Source organism: Oncorhynchus tshawytscha, linkage group LG04, assembly GCF_018296145.1.
Source record: "Oncorhynchus tshawytscha isolate Ot180627B linkage group LG04, Otsh_v2.0, whole genome shotgun sequence".
Classification (NCBI taxonomy): domain Eukaryota; kingdom Metazoa; phylum Chordata; class Actinopteri; order Salmoniformes; family Salmonidae; genus Oncorhynchus; species Oncorhynchus tshawytscha.
The window spans coordinates 36,153,672-36,170,473 of NC_056432.1; the positions used below are offsets into that span (position 1 = coordinate 36,153,672).

General features: G+C 49.9%; 1 protein-coding gene across 2 annotated transcripts in view; it reads left to right on the forward strand.

Moving 5' to 3' along the window:
- gnb1l (guanine nucleotide binding protein (G protein), beta polypeptide 1-like) overlaps window positions 1-16,802 on the forward strand; it is a 36,658-nt gene that overhangs the window by 14,002 nt on the left and 5,854 nt on the right. For both annotated transcript variants that reach the window (XM_024417837.2, XM_024417838.2), the window contains 5 exons: window positions 3,150-3,311; window positions 3,527-3,652; window positions 5,097-5,259; window positions 6,862-6,954; window positions 11,621-11,836. In XM_024417837.2, the coding sequence (XP_024273605.1) occupies window positions 3,202-3,311; window positions 3,527-3,652; window positions 5,097-5,259; window positions 6,862-6,954; window positions 11,621-11,836 (708 nt within the window). In that variant the 5' untranslated portion in view covers window positions 3,150-3,201. The remainder of the gene's footprint in view (window positions 1-3,149; window positions 3,312-3,526; window positions 3,653-5,096; window positions 5,260-6,861; window positions 6,955-11,620; window positions 11,837-16,802) is intronic.

Consider the following 16,802-nt stretch of genomic DNA (forward strand, 5'->3'; position numbering starts at 1 on the left):
GGTTTGGTGATCCATGCATGTGATGAGCAACCTTGCCTGAGACCTGAAGACGTGTAAGTTTGACTGATGGGGTTCTAACCATAGATAGAACTGTTTTATATCTCAATGGTTCTAACCCAGGTCTCCTGTTCGCCAGACAATGCAACTTTGCAGGTTTTGACAACTTTTCAGACAAGTTGCTCATCCACCCCCCTTTAACGACCTCCTTGAATAGACAAATCCTAGTCACAAGACCAATCCCTAGGCTTTAGCTCAGCAGGCTAACACAGTCTTTGTCTAGTCAGTCACACCGTTATAATAACTTCCCTTGCTGGAGACTTGAAACTAACACGTCAAACGAATACGTCTTCAGGTTGCTCATCACATAAGCATGAATCACCAAACTATGATCTTTTAAGGAGTAACCTTGCTGTATCTTGAAGACTTGTATTAGTGCAGCAGGTGGAGATCTGTGAAAGTCACTCCTCGGCCTGAAGTGTCGCCCATTACGCAATTGAAGAAGGCCTTTTTTAATAGCACGATGTGTTGGAATGCTTCAGGAGGGTGGCCAAGAGTCTTTTCGGGGCAGAAGTCCTGAGTTCGAGTCTCCGTATGAGCTGAATCAGGGGGAAGCGGTACTCGCTAAGCAGGCAGCGTGACGTCCCTTACAATGTGCCACTGGACTTGGATCTACAGTTGTGCTGAGCTCAACCACTTGGGTCACTGTGGAGTGAGTTTGGGAGGTGAATGTAGCAGATGGGGTTCTGTGAAACTCACTCATCAGCCTTGAAGTGTCACCCCTTGGGCAATTTGAAGAAGGCCTTTTCAATAGTGTGTTGGGTTGGAACACCTCAGGAGGGTGGTCACGTGTGTTTGTGTTTGCGAGGCAGATGTCCCGAGTTCGAGTCTCGGGATGAGAGGAATCAGGGGGGGAAGCGGTAGGCTACTCGTTAAGAAAGCAGCTTGTTGTCCTGAATGTTACAGGGTTATTGAACTATATTTTTATGGTGGCCAAATTAAGTTTAATACAAAAAGTTTTTTTTATACACGCCATTCTAACGTCTCCTGCGCGGCCTGTGAATATAATAAAGGTGAACAGAAGTGCCGTCCATGTTCAAGAGTCTTCGCTTTCAGGAATGGGGTCATAATAGCTTATAGCCAAAATGATTCAAACGCTAGAGACATTCATAGGAAGAAAATCTATTCAACATGTCACATTGGCTTCAGAACCGCCAGCAGCTACTGTTTAACATACAGAGCGTTTGATTCTGTTGAATCTGTTCTCCTCTACCTTACCTGTCTGGAAAAGTACCAGGATGTGGTTTTGAATCAGAATTGAATTGAATATATGAAACTTAGCTAGAATTGAAATTATAAACTCAGGAAAAAAAGAAACGTCCCTTTTTCAGGACCCTGTCTTACAAAGATAATTAGTAAAAATCCAAATAACTTCACAGATCTTCACTGTAAAGGGTTTAAACACTGTTTCCTGTTTCTTCACTGACGAGTCGCGGTTTTGTCTCACTAGGGGTGATGGTCAAATTTGCGTTTATCATCGAAGGAATGAGCGATACACCGAGGCCTACAGTCTGGAGCGGGATCGATTTTGGAGGTAGAGGGTCCGTCATGGTCTGGGGCAGTGTGTCACAGCGTCATCGGACTGAGCTCGTTGTCATTGCAGGCAATCTCAATGCTGAAGACATCCTCCTCCCTCATGTGGTACCCTTCCTGCAGGCTCATCCTGACATGACCCTCCAGCATGACAATGCCACCAGCCATACTGCTCGTTCTGTGCGTGATTTCCTGCAAGACCGGAATGTCAGTGTTGTGCCATGGCCAGCGAAGAGCCCGGATCTCAATCCCGTTGTTGGATCGGAGGGTGAGGGCTAGGGCCATTCCCCCCAGAAATGTCCAGGAACTTGCAGGTGCCTTGGTGGAAAAGTGGGTAAACATCTCACAGCAAGAACTGGCAAATCTGGTGCAGTCCATCCATGAGGAGGAGATGCACTGCTGTACTTAATGCAGCTGGTGGCCATACCAGATACTGACTGTTACTTTTGATTTTGACCCCCCCTCCTTTTGTTCAGGGACATATTATTCCATTTCTGTTAGTCACATGTCTGTGGGACTTGTTCAGTTTGTCTCAGTTGTTGAATCTTGTTATGTTCATACAAATATTTACACATGTTAAATTTGCTGAAAATAAACGCAGTTGAGAGTGAGAGGATTTTTCTTTTTTTGAGTTTAGTTTGTAAACTTGATACACAGACAGTGAATGCAATATCTACCATATTAAAACTGAATATATTCATGTTGAAATTTGAATTTTAAAACTAAATGCAATGTTAATTCAATTCAGAGTTCAATGATTCAGTTTGTGCATAACAAATTCAAAAAGGTTTAAATTCAAAATCCTGCTGCTGCCTTTTGAGAAGCGTATGTGGATCGAAACTCGAGGGAAAATCCTGACTCTGTGTTTGCAGTAATTAAGCTGTCAAGTGGTGGGATTTAGGATGTATTGAGTAAGATCAGCTCTTATCATGCAGGCCTAGAAGGACGAGGAAGAAATATCTCATCCACTTCTTTGCCTAATGCCCACAGGCCTTATTTATGTAGTGAATAGATAGACAGTCTATTAGACATTCTCAAATTATTACCATAATGGAAGATGGCTGAGGATTTGAGGATGTATGAAATATAGTCCTTTTGACACTGTCCAAAACATTTGTTTTTATAGCAACAAATGAAGATGGATACTAAGGCTTGTTTTAGGCACGTTATTATTATACCTCTAACTTGCACAAATTCCTTCTACAAGAGTCAATCTAATCAGCTCTGTCTGGAGAGTAGTATTCATTAATTCCCTTTTGTTAATGGCAAGGTCTTTCTCAATCATAGCTGACACCGTTGACATCAGCCCAGGCTTGCGTGTTAGCCAAACTCCATCTCACTATCGGATCTGGATTTGGATCTGCACTGATTGGAATAATTCACCTAAATGAAGTTAAAATTACACCCTCATTCCTTTCACTTATTATCAACCCCCTCAATTCCATTGTAATCAGAACAGGATTTACCCAACTCACTTCAAACAGTCTCCATTGTTTGTTTGACCTCTCTCCTTTTTAACACAGTTCAGTTGTGACTGCGGGATCTTGCTTGTGTTTCAGTGGATGAGATGACTGTGGTGGTGACCTCCAGAGCTTCGAGAGTGACCCAGTGATGGCTCGTCCTGCCCCTGCTCCCCTGTACACCCTGAGGGGGGCTGGATCCCCCCTTAATGCCTTGCACTTCGGCTGCTGTGAAGGGGACCCTCCCCTGCTCTTTTCTGGGTACGGGATCACGCCCCGTCTCCATAGAACAGCTGAGCTGCATTAGTAGCCAGACACGTAGCATTTGTCTTTTTTTAAACATGTCCTTGTTGAATGGTTGGGTATATGATTTGTTGTTTTTGAAAACGTCTCATACGTAACAACATGCTTTAGTTACATGCAGATGAATCTTTATGACGTAAGAATGATGAGGACTTGAATGTTGTGTTGTGTAGCTCAGGCCAGGGATCAGTCCATGTGTGGAACCTGACCACCAGAAGAGCTGAGAGGGTTCTAAAAGGTCATTCTGGAGCCTCTGTCACCTGGCTCAACATGCTCTACTCCAGAGACGCTCTCATCAGGTAATGACAAACTACCTTACTGACAATACCAGGCCTCAACTGCTCTTCAGTTTTTACTTACCATGTGCATTGTTTAGCTGTATGAAATTAGCCAGGTTCAATGTTAGCATGACACAAGCTGAATTAAATGTAAAAGGATTTGAAAATAGAAACGCTTGGTATACACTCAGTGCTTGCTCTGTTGACATTGCAGCGAGATTTGCTTGTTTTTTTGTTGAGAAATCTTCAAGACAGAACTGGAATTTCAAATTAACATGAAAAGCGTATACCATCAGAGACTCTGGGTTCCCGCCCAGGCTTTGTCGTAACCGGCCCCGACCGGGAGGTCTGTGGGGCGACGCACAATTGGCCTAGCGTTGTCCGGGTTAGGGAGGGCTTGGCCGGTAGGGATGTCCTTGTCTCATCGCGCACCAGCAACTCCTGTGGCGGGCCGGGCGCAGTGCACGCTAACCAAGGTTGCCAGGTGCACAGTGTTTCCTCCGACACATTGGTGCGGCTGGCTTCTGGGTTGGATGCGCGCTGTGTTAAGAAGCAGTGCGTCTTGGTTGGGTTGTGTATCGGAGGACGCATGACTTTCAACCTTCGTCTCTCCCGAGCCCGTACGGGAGTTGTAGCGATGAGACAAGATAGTAGCTACGAAAAACAATTGGATACCACGAAATTGGGGAGAAAAGGGGTCAAATTAAAATAAATAAAAAATAATAATATATGAAAATACTACATGTCACTTGTCAATATTGATATTCATCTTACCTCTTGTTTTATGTCCTGCGGATTAGAAAAGATGACGAGTGAGCCTGTCAGGTAGCCTGTCAGGTAGCCTTAATCCTTGCACAGAATCCAGCCTGCTTTACAAGGTGCAATTGTCCAGATTTCCTATTGCTTTTTTTTCTGTGGTCTCCATTGATTTAGTCACCCGAATCCTGGCCAACCTACTAGGGTAAAAACTCCAATAACGGATTATGATAGAGACATGAGGTTGGACCATTGATTTTCTTATCAACTAGATTCAGCCATGGGCCGATTTTATAATATTTTTTTCTTGAGCAGATTGTCGGGGGGGGGAAGCATAATTACAAATAATTTGTAGACTGCAAATGAAGTGCAAGAAGCCCAAATGGATATAATGTTTGACTAAAACATAATAATTTCAAGCCTTGCTTACTCGTGTGTCTTTCTAATTATGTGTGGGAATACTTGAACAGATGTCTTAAATAAAAATCACTTGGAGCTGATTTCCTGGTGTTAAAGTATTTTTGTCCAAAAATGCTCCAATAAAATTGGGGGGCCAAATAAAAGCAGCAGCGGGAAGAGTTCGGCCTGCTGTCTGCCCTTTGGGGAACCCTTGCCCATACATCTGTAGCCTCACTGCGGGTGCCATGTTAACTGCAGTCTTTTCTGTAATATGTTAGTGTGTGATTATGATCTGTGTACTGTCGGTCAGTCAGGGGCGCGACATGCGTGTGTGCTTGTGGGACCTGGCAGAGGGGCGCAGTGATGTCACGGACGCCCTGTGGACCGGCAGTGTGGGGTTCTGTCGCTGCTCCCTGCTAGAGACTGGCCCTGGGAGATGGCTACTGGCCCACGCTGGAGAAGCCATGGAGGAGGTGAGAGAGAGAGGGGAGGGGCTGAGGGATGATGGGGGGGGCTGAGAGTGGGGGGTGAGAGATTTGTGTTTGTGGAAGGGCTTTAAGCCTCTCTTACAGAAACTTGTGAGCAGGCGTAGGTTTAGTGTGTATCAGCCAATGACAGACGAATGATTGCACATTTCACCTTCCCCCCCACTTTCATGTGAGTTATTCTTAGTGTGTGCGACAGGCAGCTTTCCAGGCACCGTTATTGCCTTCAGATTCGTGTTATTCACCCTGTTCTGATGAAGCCTCACATGAATGAGACCGATGTGCCACCGCTAACTTCAGCCTATAGAGACCGGCAGGGCGAGGCCACGGGGCGCCTGCAAGACCAGCACCCTCAATAATGACATTGTGACGGCACTCATGCGTGCGCACACACACACACACACACACAAACCCTCTGTCTTATCACTCTGTCCCGCTCTCCTGTCTCACCCCTGGCTGCCCCACAGTCATCCATGCCTTTCCCACAGTCATCCATGCCTTTCCCAGGGGATCCTAATCATAGGTCTAGACCCATGCCTCCACACACACACACACACTCAGCTACAAAGCATGGCACGCTGGTGTAGATCTGAGCCAGAGGCGGAGGGAGGGAAGGAGTTGCACCATCAATTTGGGAGGCAGGCAGGTTTAATGTTTCTCCCTCGCTACCTCGTTGCCATCGGATTGCTTCCATTGCAAAAGCATTCATTAAAAGAGTGGGTGTTTTATTTATGGATATCAGTGTGTGCACCTGAGGCACAGCGAGTGAAGCAGCTACTTAAAGCCCTCTTTGTCTGGCTGGCAAGTTCGGGGTAAACATGAGGCACCCCGATTAAAATACAGATCACTCCCTTAAACGGGATGTGGAATCCGATTGGTCTGCGTAACGTGATGTGTGAATGGGATTGGTCTGTTGAACAGGATGTTTAATCTGAGCCTTAATGAGGATGTATCTCTCTGTTTCTGTGTCAGTCGGAGAGACTGAGTAGTCTAGCCATAGGGGCTGCCTCCCTCTCATTAGATTGTATCTAGGTACAGAGACGGAGTAGCTATAGGCTCTCTCTCTCTCATGGGCTTTCATTAGACTGTATTTTATCAGTCAGTGCCAGCGTGTCTAGGTCAGGAAGTCAGGTCTTATTGGGATGTATTATAGACTGTAGCTCTGCTCCCCCCTGTTTGAGTCTAATAAGAAGAAGACGGCCATAAAGTGTAAAGCTGTTATGTTTCCTGTTGCTGCGCTGAAATGAGGGATTCGAGTTTGAACTTGATTAATGAAAATGAAAAATAAATAAATTAAGTGACTGGCACCCAGCCTAAAGTTTGCCTTGTCTCCATTGTTCATGTTTTATATTTATAATGGATCCCCATTAGCTTCTCTTCCTGGGGTCCAAACACATTAAGGCACTTACATCACACATAAAACAAAATACAGAGCAGTACATCATATAACATTATTACACCACGACGTATCTGCTTGTTTGATCATCTCTTGCCTGGGTGGGAAAGTTAATGACATAGTTTGAATGTAATAACCATGTAGAACTCCGCTTCTTATTCTGCCTGAGTGTCTGACTGTCCCTCTTCCTACAGGTGAAGATCATTGAGCTGCCCAGCAAGAGCCCAGTTTGCTCCCTGATACCACAAGCCAAGCTGGGGATGGTCATGTGCATCAAGCTATGGCAGGCAAGGAGTATCCAATACACAGTCTTGTTCTCCCAGAAGTCTAGGGCTGCGTCCCAAATGGCACCCTATCTCCCATATAGTGCACTAGTTTTGACCAGAGCCCCTATGTACTATAAAGGGAATAGGATACCTTTTGGGACACCGTCTAGCCACCTGCAGCTACAGTGCAGCATCACACTGCACTATAGAGTTCAGTCAGTTCACTTTACAACCATAAAAGGGAGAGAGAGAAAAATGTATTTTCCCTTCCTCTCTCTTCCTTCTTAATGTTTCTATTTTTACTGGTTGTAAACGGATTGGCTGAGAGCCTTTGACAAGACGCATACATAAAAGATACGTCAACCAATATGAGACTACTCTTGGCTCGGTGATTTATAGCTAGAACTTGTCCCGGGCCATTTTTTCCTGTTCCTTTCTCTATTGACGACGAGCGAGTCGAGTCCCAACACTGTAATTACAGTGTGTGCAAGGGCTGGGGTTCAACAGCCATATATCAGCCACTCAACCAGCCCTCTAACCACCAGCCAGCTGCACATTGCATCTAAAGATTCTTCACCGCCCTCTGTTTTGTAAATACTGTCGAGTTTTATTCCCCCCCATGAAAGAGACCTGTAATTATTTTCATGGTTAATTAATATTTCTTGCTTTGCAGTATTTCTGATTTTCTGCTTATGCAAGACGTTTAATGAATTGCGGCCGGTTGGTTTGATGACACAACAGGGGCAGTTTGGGTCTGCCTTCGTTGGGAGTTTAGTGGCAGCAGGAAGCAGAGCAGGCGATGCCGTGTGTGTACTGTGTGTTGACCCAGGGCAGTTTGGGTCTGTGTTCGTTGGGAGTTTAGTGGCAGCAGGAAGCAGAGCAGGCGATGCCGTGTGTGTACTGTGTGTTGACCCAGGGCAGTTTGGGTGGCTGTATGTATCACCAGACATCAATGGTAATTGTCCTTTATTGCTTAATACTTTTTTGTTTTCTTTCCTTGTTGTGTTCTTTACTATTTCCTTTCATTAGATTTTGGAAGCCAATGCAGTTTCAGTGTTAAGTGCCAGAAAATATTATTATTAATTATGGAATGTCAATGGGAGGGATACTTTTGCAGGCAGGCAGATCTGTAAGACAACAGGCCCAGGTTGCATTAAATCATTCCAGTTTGATCCTTTCAACACCGGGCCAGAATCATCTGTTACTATCACAGAGCTACTTGAAAACTCACTGCAATGCTGCTGGGTGGAGATCGATACAGAACCTTAACTGCCAGGGGAGAGTTGAAAACAATGTGTGTTTGTGCGTACGAGAGTGTGTACTGTGTGAGTGCATGTGTGTGTGTGTGTGTGTCTACAGTACTGTGAGTGAATGTGTGTGTGTGTGTGTCTGTACGTCTTTGTGTGTTACACGTTTCTGCGTGTGAATGTGTTAACCAAGCGTTGAGGGGTATAGTAGGTCCAGCCACACACAGGCAGCCTGAATATATTGCCCACACATTCTGTCAATCACAAGACGCTCACCTCGTTATCCACGTGATCCCTGCTGGTGCAGCCCGCTGTTTCCTCAACCTCTGACCCTCTGGAGGGGAGACAATGAGTTGGCTCTCCTTTCTCTCTCCTCCCTCCATCCCGCCACAGAGTGAGAGCAAGGATCCTCCATCATGCTGACGGAGACCTGAGAACAGATTTATTGGCGCCTTTTAAACGCTCGACGCTGGACGTTTGGAAAGGATTAAATCCATATTACGTAGCTCTTTCATTTGCCCTCCCCTCTTGGGTTTTTGCTCTGTATTTTTCCCCCTCCTCTCCTCCCCAGGCCTCCCTAAAGTTAGCATGCGTAATGGGGTCTGGGTCTGGAAGGTAAACGAGCTAACGGCGCATTCTGATTGGCTAAGGCCGGCGAGCAGAGGGAGAAAGTGCCTCCATGTGTTGTGCGGAGGGGAGATGTGGACGTGATGTATGATGTGCAAGGCTTTTAACATGAACAGAGGCTGCCGGCTAGAAGGAAATGTTCCTATACAGATATCCATCACTCTCAGCTCATCGCCCCACAGCCATCGTCATGGCGAAGTGAAGTGAAGTGAAGTGGAGTAGAGCGGATGGATGGACGGGGATGGGATTGGTTCCGTATGTGCTGCTGTGGTGGGGTGCCCACCGCTCCTTTCCCCTGATCAGTCACATCACCGGGCCTCTCCCTCTGTCTCTCTCTCTCTCTCTGTCTCTCTCTCTCTGTCTCTCTCTGTCTCTCTCTCTCTCTGTCTCTCTCTCTCTGTCTCTCTCTCTCTGTGTCTCTCTCTCTCTGTGTCTCTCTCTCTCTCTGTGTCTCTCTCTCTGTGTCTCTCTCTCTGTGTCTCTCTCCCTCTGTGTCTCTCTCCCTCTGTGTCTCTCTCCCTCTGTGTCTCTCTCCCTCTGTGTTCTCTCTCCCTCTGTGTCTCTCTCCCTCTGTGTCTCTCTCCCTCTGTGTCTCTCTCCTCTGTCTCTCTCTCTGTGTCTCTCTCTCTCTCTCTCTCCCTCTGTGTCTCTCTCTGTGTCCTCTGTGTCTCTCTCCCTCTGTGTCTCTCTCCCTCTGTGTCTCTCTCCTCTGTGTCTCTCTCCCTCTGTGTCTCTCTCCCTCTGTGTCTCTCCCTCTGTGTCTCTCTCTCTCTCTCTCTCTCTCTGTCTCTCTCTCTCTCTCTGTCTCTCTCTCTCTCTGTCTCTCTCCCTCTGTCTCTCTCTCTCTGTCTCTCTCTCCCTCTGTGTCTCTCTCCCTCTGTCTCTCTCTCTCTGTCTCTCTCTCTCTGTCTCTCTCCCTCTGTGTCTCTCTCCCTCTGTCTCTCTGTCTCTCTCTCTCTCTCTCTGTCTCTCTCTCCCTTTCCCACCACTGGTTTGGGACGTACTGTAGTCTGAGTCCTGTGACTGTGTGACTGATGATGATGAACAGGTTGAGTATGGTGTGCTACATTACATACAGCAGATTGGTAGAGCATGTGTGACCCTGCCTTGGTTATTAGAAGAACACATGAAAAATCCCAAGACCTCTTCTGCTCAAGTCTGACCCTCTACTCAGTGAAGCAAGGCTTCACACACACACATATATATATATATATATATATATATATATATATATATATATATATATATATATATATATATGGTGCCATTCTGTACAGACCTCACCTCACTCTGTGCTCCTAAGCTTTGCTTTGTGTGTGTGATCAAAAGTAGTGCACTTTATAGGGAATAGGGGGCCATTTGGGTTGCACCTAGGAGATGGTGTTGGATGGTGAACAACAGTTTCATAGAGTACAGTACAGCGGCCCCACTTCTCTGACTCCGGGTGCACCGTTCATCCATCTGGCCAACGGTGCTTTATGATGATGAATCTTTCCCTGAAGCGTGAGCCCTACTCCAGCAGAGAGCCCTCTCATAGAGGGGCTACGGAGGATGTAATGAATTAGGTGTCTACCCGGGGTTCCCTGACCTCCGCCCTGTGACATCGTCAATCGAGGAGCTCCTACTCTCAGAGTGAAGTGCAAGGGCCGAGGGGCAGCAGGCGGTAACGCTTAGCAACCCAGAGAAACCCAGCCGGCAGGCAGGGGAACGCTGATTTTCACTTTGTTTTTATTTGTTTTTTAAAATCTCATTAATATCGTTCGTTAGTGACGTGTTTATAAGGAATACACGGGTCTGTCTATAATTTGTTTAGGGCTTGAGAAGAGAAATATACTGTTAAGTGAGAGGAGGACTTGCGGAGGAGGGGAGAAAGTGTCTTCGGTTCTCTTGGCTCCTTACACATATGGAAAGAATTTCTGTCGTCCATCAGCCTTGCCTTTGCAGGGCACACTATCACTTGAGGCCAGATGGTATGCCCAGCCTCTAGATGGGTCAAGTTTGTAGCGAAGGCTCCAAGACGAGTGCTACCAATACAGAGAAGCATAGTTGCTTTCTAAATACTTGATGGTTATGGAGATATCCTCCCTCTAAACTGGTTGGGTTGCGATACCTGCCAGCATTCTAATATTGTTTTTTGCTTGACTTTTCTCCAGAAGACATAATGATAGGTGAGGTGGAGGTGGTTGTAAGGGGGTGGGGCTTTCAGACTGAGGGGGCTGTGCGTTTACTTTCTGAGAAAGATGAATGGTGGGCCCGTGGTCAGGGGTGGGGAGAGGGAGGCGCCCTCCCTTTCTCCCGCCTTTCCTTTTCTCCCTGCGTCCCTTTCTCCAGCTGTGAGGTCATCTATGAAGCCCTCTGCTTGTTTTCATCCACTCAACTGATTTAGGAGCCCACTGTATTCCTCCTCATAACTCCTCTTCCCTGTCTGATCAATACAAGTGATCCTTCAGTCAGCCAGTAAACACATAGTAAAAGGCTGTTGTCTGGATGTGCAGTAGAATAGGATATATAGAATACGTCTGTATAACCAGTGTGTGTGTGTGTTAGACAGTGCAATGAGTCTATTTGCAGGTCTGCTCCTGTAGGAAGAGATACCGATGAGGAGTATAGTGACAAGCACTGTAATAGTCTGCTGGAGAGTAATGGTCCTCAGTCACACAGTGTCAGTGTGCTCCCATACAGATAATCCCTGCTCTGTCTCCACAGCCCTCTTGCTTCCATGGTAACACCCCCCCTTATCTCCTATGCTATTTCTCCCATTGCTCTCTTTTCCCTCTCTCACCCTCGTTATCTCGCTCTTTCATCCCCCTTAGCCAGACTCAAGCCCTGGACCTCTCCTCCTGGCTGGTTATGAGGACGGCTCCCTGGCGCTGTGGGACGTATCCCAGAGGTCCGTGCTGAGCCGTGCGGCCGCCCACCCTGAGCCCGTCATGTGCCTGGACTTTGACCCCGCCGGGCAGAGGGGCATCTCTGGCTCCTCCGAGAAGAGACTCGCCTCCTGGAAGCTTGACGGACAGCACAGACTCCAGGTCAGTGAGTGTGAGCCCTCTCCGCAGACTCTCTCCTAGACCTGGGTTCAAATACTATTTAAAATCTTTCAAAGGCTTTGACGTTTGCTCTAGCCAGACTGGAGTGCCATGTGGGCGGGGTTTGCCCTTTTGATCCTTTTCTATTGGTTCCGTCACAGCTCAATCAATTACTAATAGTATTTGAAAGGATTTTAAATAGTATTTGAACCCATGTAGGTCTGTTCTTTCCAGACTCTTCCTGGCTCTCTTCTCTCTCTGGTAAAACATACAGTCCAGAGGAAGAGTCTCTGCAGGGCTCTGGGACATAAATCAGACCGCTGGTTACACAGCGTTGGCAGGCCCAGGGCTGGGGTGTCACTAGAGGCGCAGACCGTCCGCCATACACACACACACACACACACACACGTGCGTGCTCGGTCCTTCACAGACCAGAACCATCCTGATGCTCTAGTCTAGCTGCTTTAGTGACTCTGAAAAAACAAACATCCCATCACTCTTCTGCCATATATTATCTTGCGTAACAACCGAGCGCATCTGAGCCGCAATGCCTCATTTGACGCCATATTTTCTGTTGATTTCATGAGTCAAAAGGAACGGCCCAATATTTCACGTCTACCCCATGAATCAGTGTAGAGGGGAACCTGAGACTTGATATACTACAGTTCTGTACTGTGGAGGGGTGTTATTCTTTCCAGGCCTTTTTACAAATGAACGCTTGAATTAGAAATATTTGTAAACCCTCTGTTTTTTTGCTGCAAACGCCTGCAATAACACTGAAAAGGGTTTGATTCAATATACTGAAAATAGGAGCCCTGGCTATTCGGTTTATTTTGAACAAACACAAAATATTGATTTAATATGTCATTCTGGAGAAGATTTTAAAAAGTGAGTGGGGGAAAGGATCCAACTGGGGCTTTTAAATGATCCTGAAGTGCAGCGCAGTGTGACGCCCAGACAGCCATCTCCACTTCTTCCCACAAAAGTATTTTTGTGCGGACGGCAGTATGGTGAGGCGGAGGGCTGGGGTATCTGCCTTCCGGGTGGCTGCCCTTCTCGGCCCTGCTCTGCCTTGCCTGTTGAACGACCCGCGAGAGGTAATACAAATATAAAAACCTCGGAGGCCGTTAACCAAACAAAAAACACATCTGCAGTAAAGGAACAGTAGTTCACAGTGGGAGGCTACAATCAAGTCTGAGGAGCTGGAAGTACCATAGGACCGCCCAGCGCAGTGGAATCAGCCCCACACCACCCATAGTAGTGGAATCAGCCCCACACCGCCCAGTGCAGTGGAATCAGCCCCACACCACCCATAGTAGTGGAATCAGCCCCACACCGCCCAGTGCAGTGGAATCAGCCCCACACCGCCCAGTGCAGTGGAATCAGCCCCACACCGCCCAGTGCAGTGGAATCAGCCCCACACCGCCCAGTGCAGTGGAATCAGCCCCACACCGCCCAGCGCAGTGGAATCAGCCCCACACCGCCCAGCGCAGTGGAATCAGCCCCACACCACCCAGTGCAGTGGAATCAGCCCCACACCACCCATAGTAGTGGAATCAGCCCCACACCACCCAGTAGCAGTGGAATCAGCCCCACACCGCCCAGTGCAGTGGAATCAGCCCCACACCGCCCAGTGCAGTGGAATCAGCCCCACACCGCCCAGTGCAGTGGAATCAGCCCCACACCGCCCAGTGCAGTGGAATCAGCCCCACACCGCCCATAGTAGTGGAATCAGCCCCACACCGCCCAGCGCAGTGGAATCAGCCCCACACCGCCCAGCGCAGTGGAATCAGCCCCACACCGCCCAGCGCAGTGGAATCAGCCCCACACCGCCCATAGTAGTGGAATCAGCCCCACACCGCCCATAGTAGTGGAATCAGCCCCACACCACCCATAGTAGTGGAATCAGCCCCACACCACCCATAGTAGTGGAATCAGCCCCACACCACCCATAGTAGTGGAATCAGTAGTGGAATCAGCCCCACACCACCCATAGTAGTGGAATCAGCCCACACCACCCATAGTAGTGGAATCAGCCCCACACCACCCATAGTAGTGGAATCAGCCCCACACCACCCATAGTAGTGGAATCAGCCCCACACCACCCATAGTAGTGGAATCAGCCCCACACCGCCCAGCGCAGTGGAATCAGCCCCACACCACCCATAGTAGTGGAATCAGCCCCACACCGCCCAGCGCAGTGGAATCAGCCCCACACCACCCATAGTAGTGGAATCAGCCCCACACCGCCCAGCGCAGTGGAATCAGCCCCACACCACCCATAGTAGTGGAATCAGCCCCACACCACCCATAGTAGTGGAATCAGCCCCACACCACCCATAGTAGTGGAATCAGCCCCACACCACCCATAGTAGTGGAATCAGCCCCACACCACCCATAGTAGTGGAATCAGCCCCACACCGCCCAGCGCAGTGGAATCAGCCCCACACTACCCATAGTAGTGGAATCAGCCCCACACCACCCATAGTAGTGGAATCAGCCCCACACCGCCCAGCGCAGTGGAATCAGCCCCACACCACCCATAGTAGTGGAATCAGCCCCACACCACCCATAGTAGTGGAATCAGCCCCACACCGCCCAGCGCAGTGGAATCAGCCCCACACCGCCCAGCGCAGTGGAATCAGCCCCACACCGCCCAGCGCAGTGGAATCAGCCCCACACCACCCAGCGCAGTGGAATCAGCCCCACACCACCCAGCGCAGTGGAATCAGCCCCACACCACCCAGCAGTGGAATCAGCCCCACACCGCCCAGCGCAGTGGAATCAGCCCCACACCACCCATAGTAGTGGAATCAGCCCCACACCACCCATAGTAGTGGAATCAGCCCCACACCGCCCAGCGCAGTGGAATCAGCCCCACACCACCCATAGTAGTGGAATCAGCCCCACACCGCCCAGCGCAGTGGAATCAGCCCCACACCACCCATAGTAGTGGAATCAGCCCCACACCGCCCAGCGCAGTGGAATCAGCCCCACACCACCCATAGTAGTGGAATCAGCCCCACACCGCCCAGTGCAGTGGAATCAGCCCCACACCACCCATAGTAGTGGAATCAGCCCCACACCGCCCAGTGCAGTGGAATCAGCCCCACACCACCCATAGTAGTGGAATCAGCCCCACACCGCCCAGCGCAGTGGAATCAGCCCCACACCGCCCATAGTAGTGGAATCAGCCCCACACCACCCATAGTAGTGGAATCAGCCCCACACCACCCATAGTAGTGGAATCAGCCCCACACCGCCCGCCCAGCGCCCAGTGCAGTGGAATCAGCCCCACACCGCCCAGCGCAGTGGAATCAGCCCCACACCACCCATAGTAGTGGAATCAGCCCCACACCACCCATAGTAGTGGAATCAGCCCCACTGCCCAGTGCCAGCCCAGCGCAGTGGAATCAGCCCCACACCACCCATAGTAGTGGAATCAGCCCCACACCGCCCAGTGCAGTGGAATCAGCCCCACACCACCCATAGTAGTGGAATCAGCCCCACACCGCCCAGCGCAGTGGAATCAGCCCCACACCACCCATAGTAGTGGAATCAGCCCCACACCGCCCAGCGCAGTGGAATCAGCCCCACACCACCCATAGTAGTGGAATCAGCCCCACACCACCCATAGTAGTGGAATCAGCCCCATAGTAGTGGAATCAGCCCCTACCACCCATAGTAGTGGAATCAGCCCCACACCGCCCAGCGCAGTGGAATCAGCCCCACACCGCCCAGCGCAGTGGAATCAGCCCCACACCACCCAGCGCAGTGGAATCAGCCCCACACCACCCAGCGCAGTGGAATCAGCCCCACACCACCCAGCGCAGTGGAATCAGCCCCACACCGCCCAGCGCAGTGGAATCAGCCCCACACCACCCATAGTAGTGGAATCAGCCCCACACCACCCATAGTAGTGGAATCAGCCCCACACCGCCCAGCGCAGTGGAATCAGCCCCACACCACCCATAGTAGTGGAATCAGTGGAATCAGCCCCACACCACCCATAGTAGTGGAATCAGCCCCACACCGCCCAGCGCAGTGGAATCAGCCCCACACCACCCATAGTAGTGGAATCACCGCCCAGTGCAGTGGAATCAGCCCCACACCACCCATAGTAGTGGAATCAGCCCCACACCGCCCATAGTAGTGGAATCAGCCCCAGTGGAATCACCACCCATAGTAGTGGAATCAGCCCCACACCACCCATAGTAGTGGAATCAGCCCCACACCACCCATAGTAGTGGAATCAGCCCCACACCGCCCAGCGCAGTGGAATCAGCCCCACACCGCCCAGCGCAGTGGAATCAGCCCCACACCACCCATAGTAGTGGAATCAGCCCCACACCACCCATAGTAGTGGAATCAGCCCCACACCGCCCAGTGCAGTGGAATCAGCCCCACACCACCCATAGTAGTGGAATCAGCCCCACACCGCCCAGCGCAGTGGAATCAGCCCCACACCACCCATAGTAGTGGAATCAGCCCCACACCGCCCAGCGCAGTGGAATCAGCCCCACACCACCCATAGTAGTGGAATCAGCCCCACACCACCCATAGTAGTGGAATCAGCCCCACACTGCCCAGTGCAGTGGAATCAGCCCCACACCGCCCAGTGCAGTGGAATCAGCCCCACACCACCCATAGTAGTGGAATCAGCCCCACCGCCCACCGCCCATAGTAGTGGAATCAGCCCCACACCGCCCAGCGCAGTGGAATCAGCCCCACACCACCCATAGTAGTGGAATCAGCCCCACACCGCCCAGCGCAGTGGAATCAGCCCCACACCACCCAGCGCAGTGGAATCAGCCCCACACCGCCCAGCGCAGTGGAATCAGCCCCACACCATAGGCCCGAGCTGGGGGAGGGATGGAGTCAACTCTGAGGTGGGGGGGGGGACTGAGTTTGAGCGAACACAGTGGGGTCCTGTCCTGATGGTTGTTCTACTCTCCTCAGTGGAGGTGAA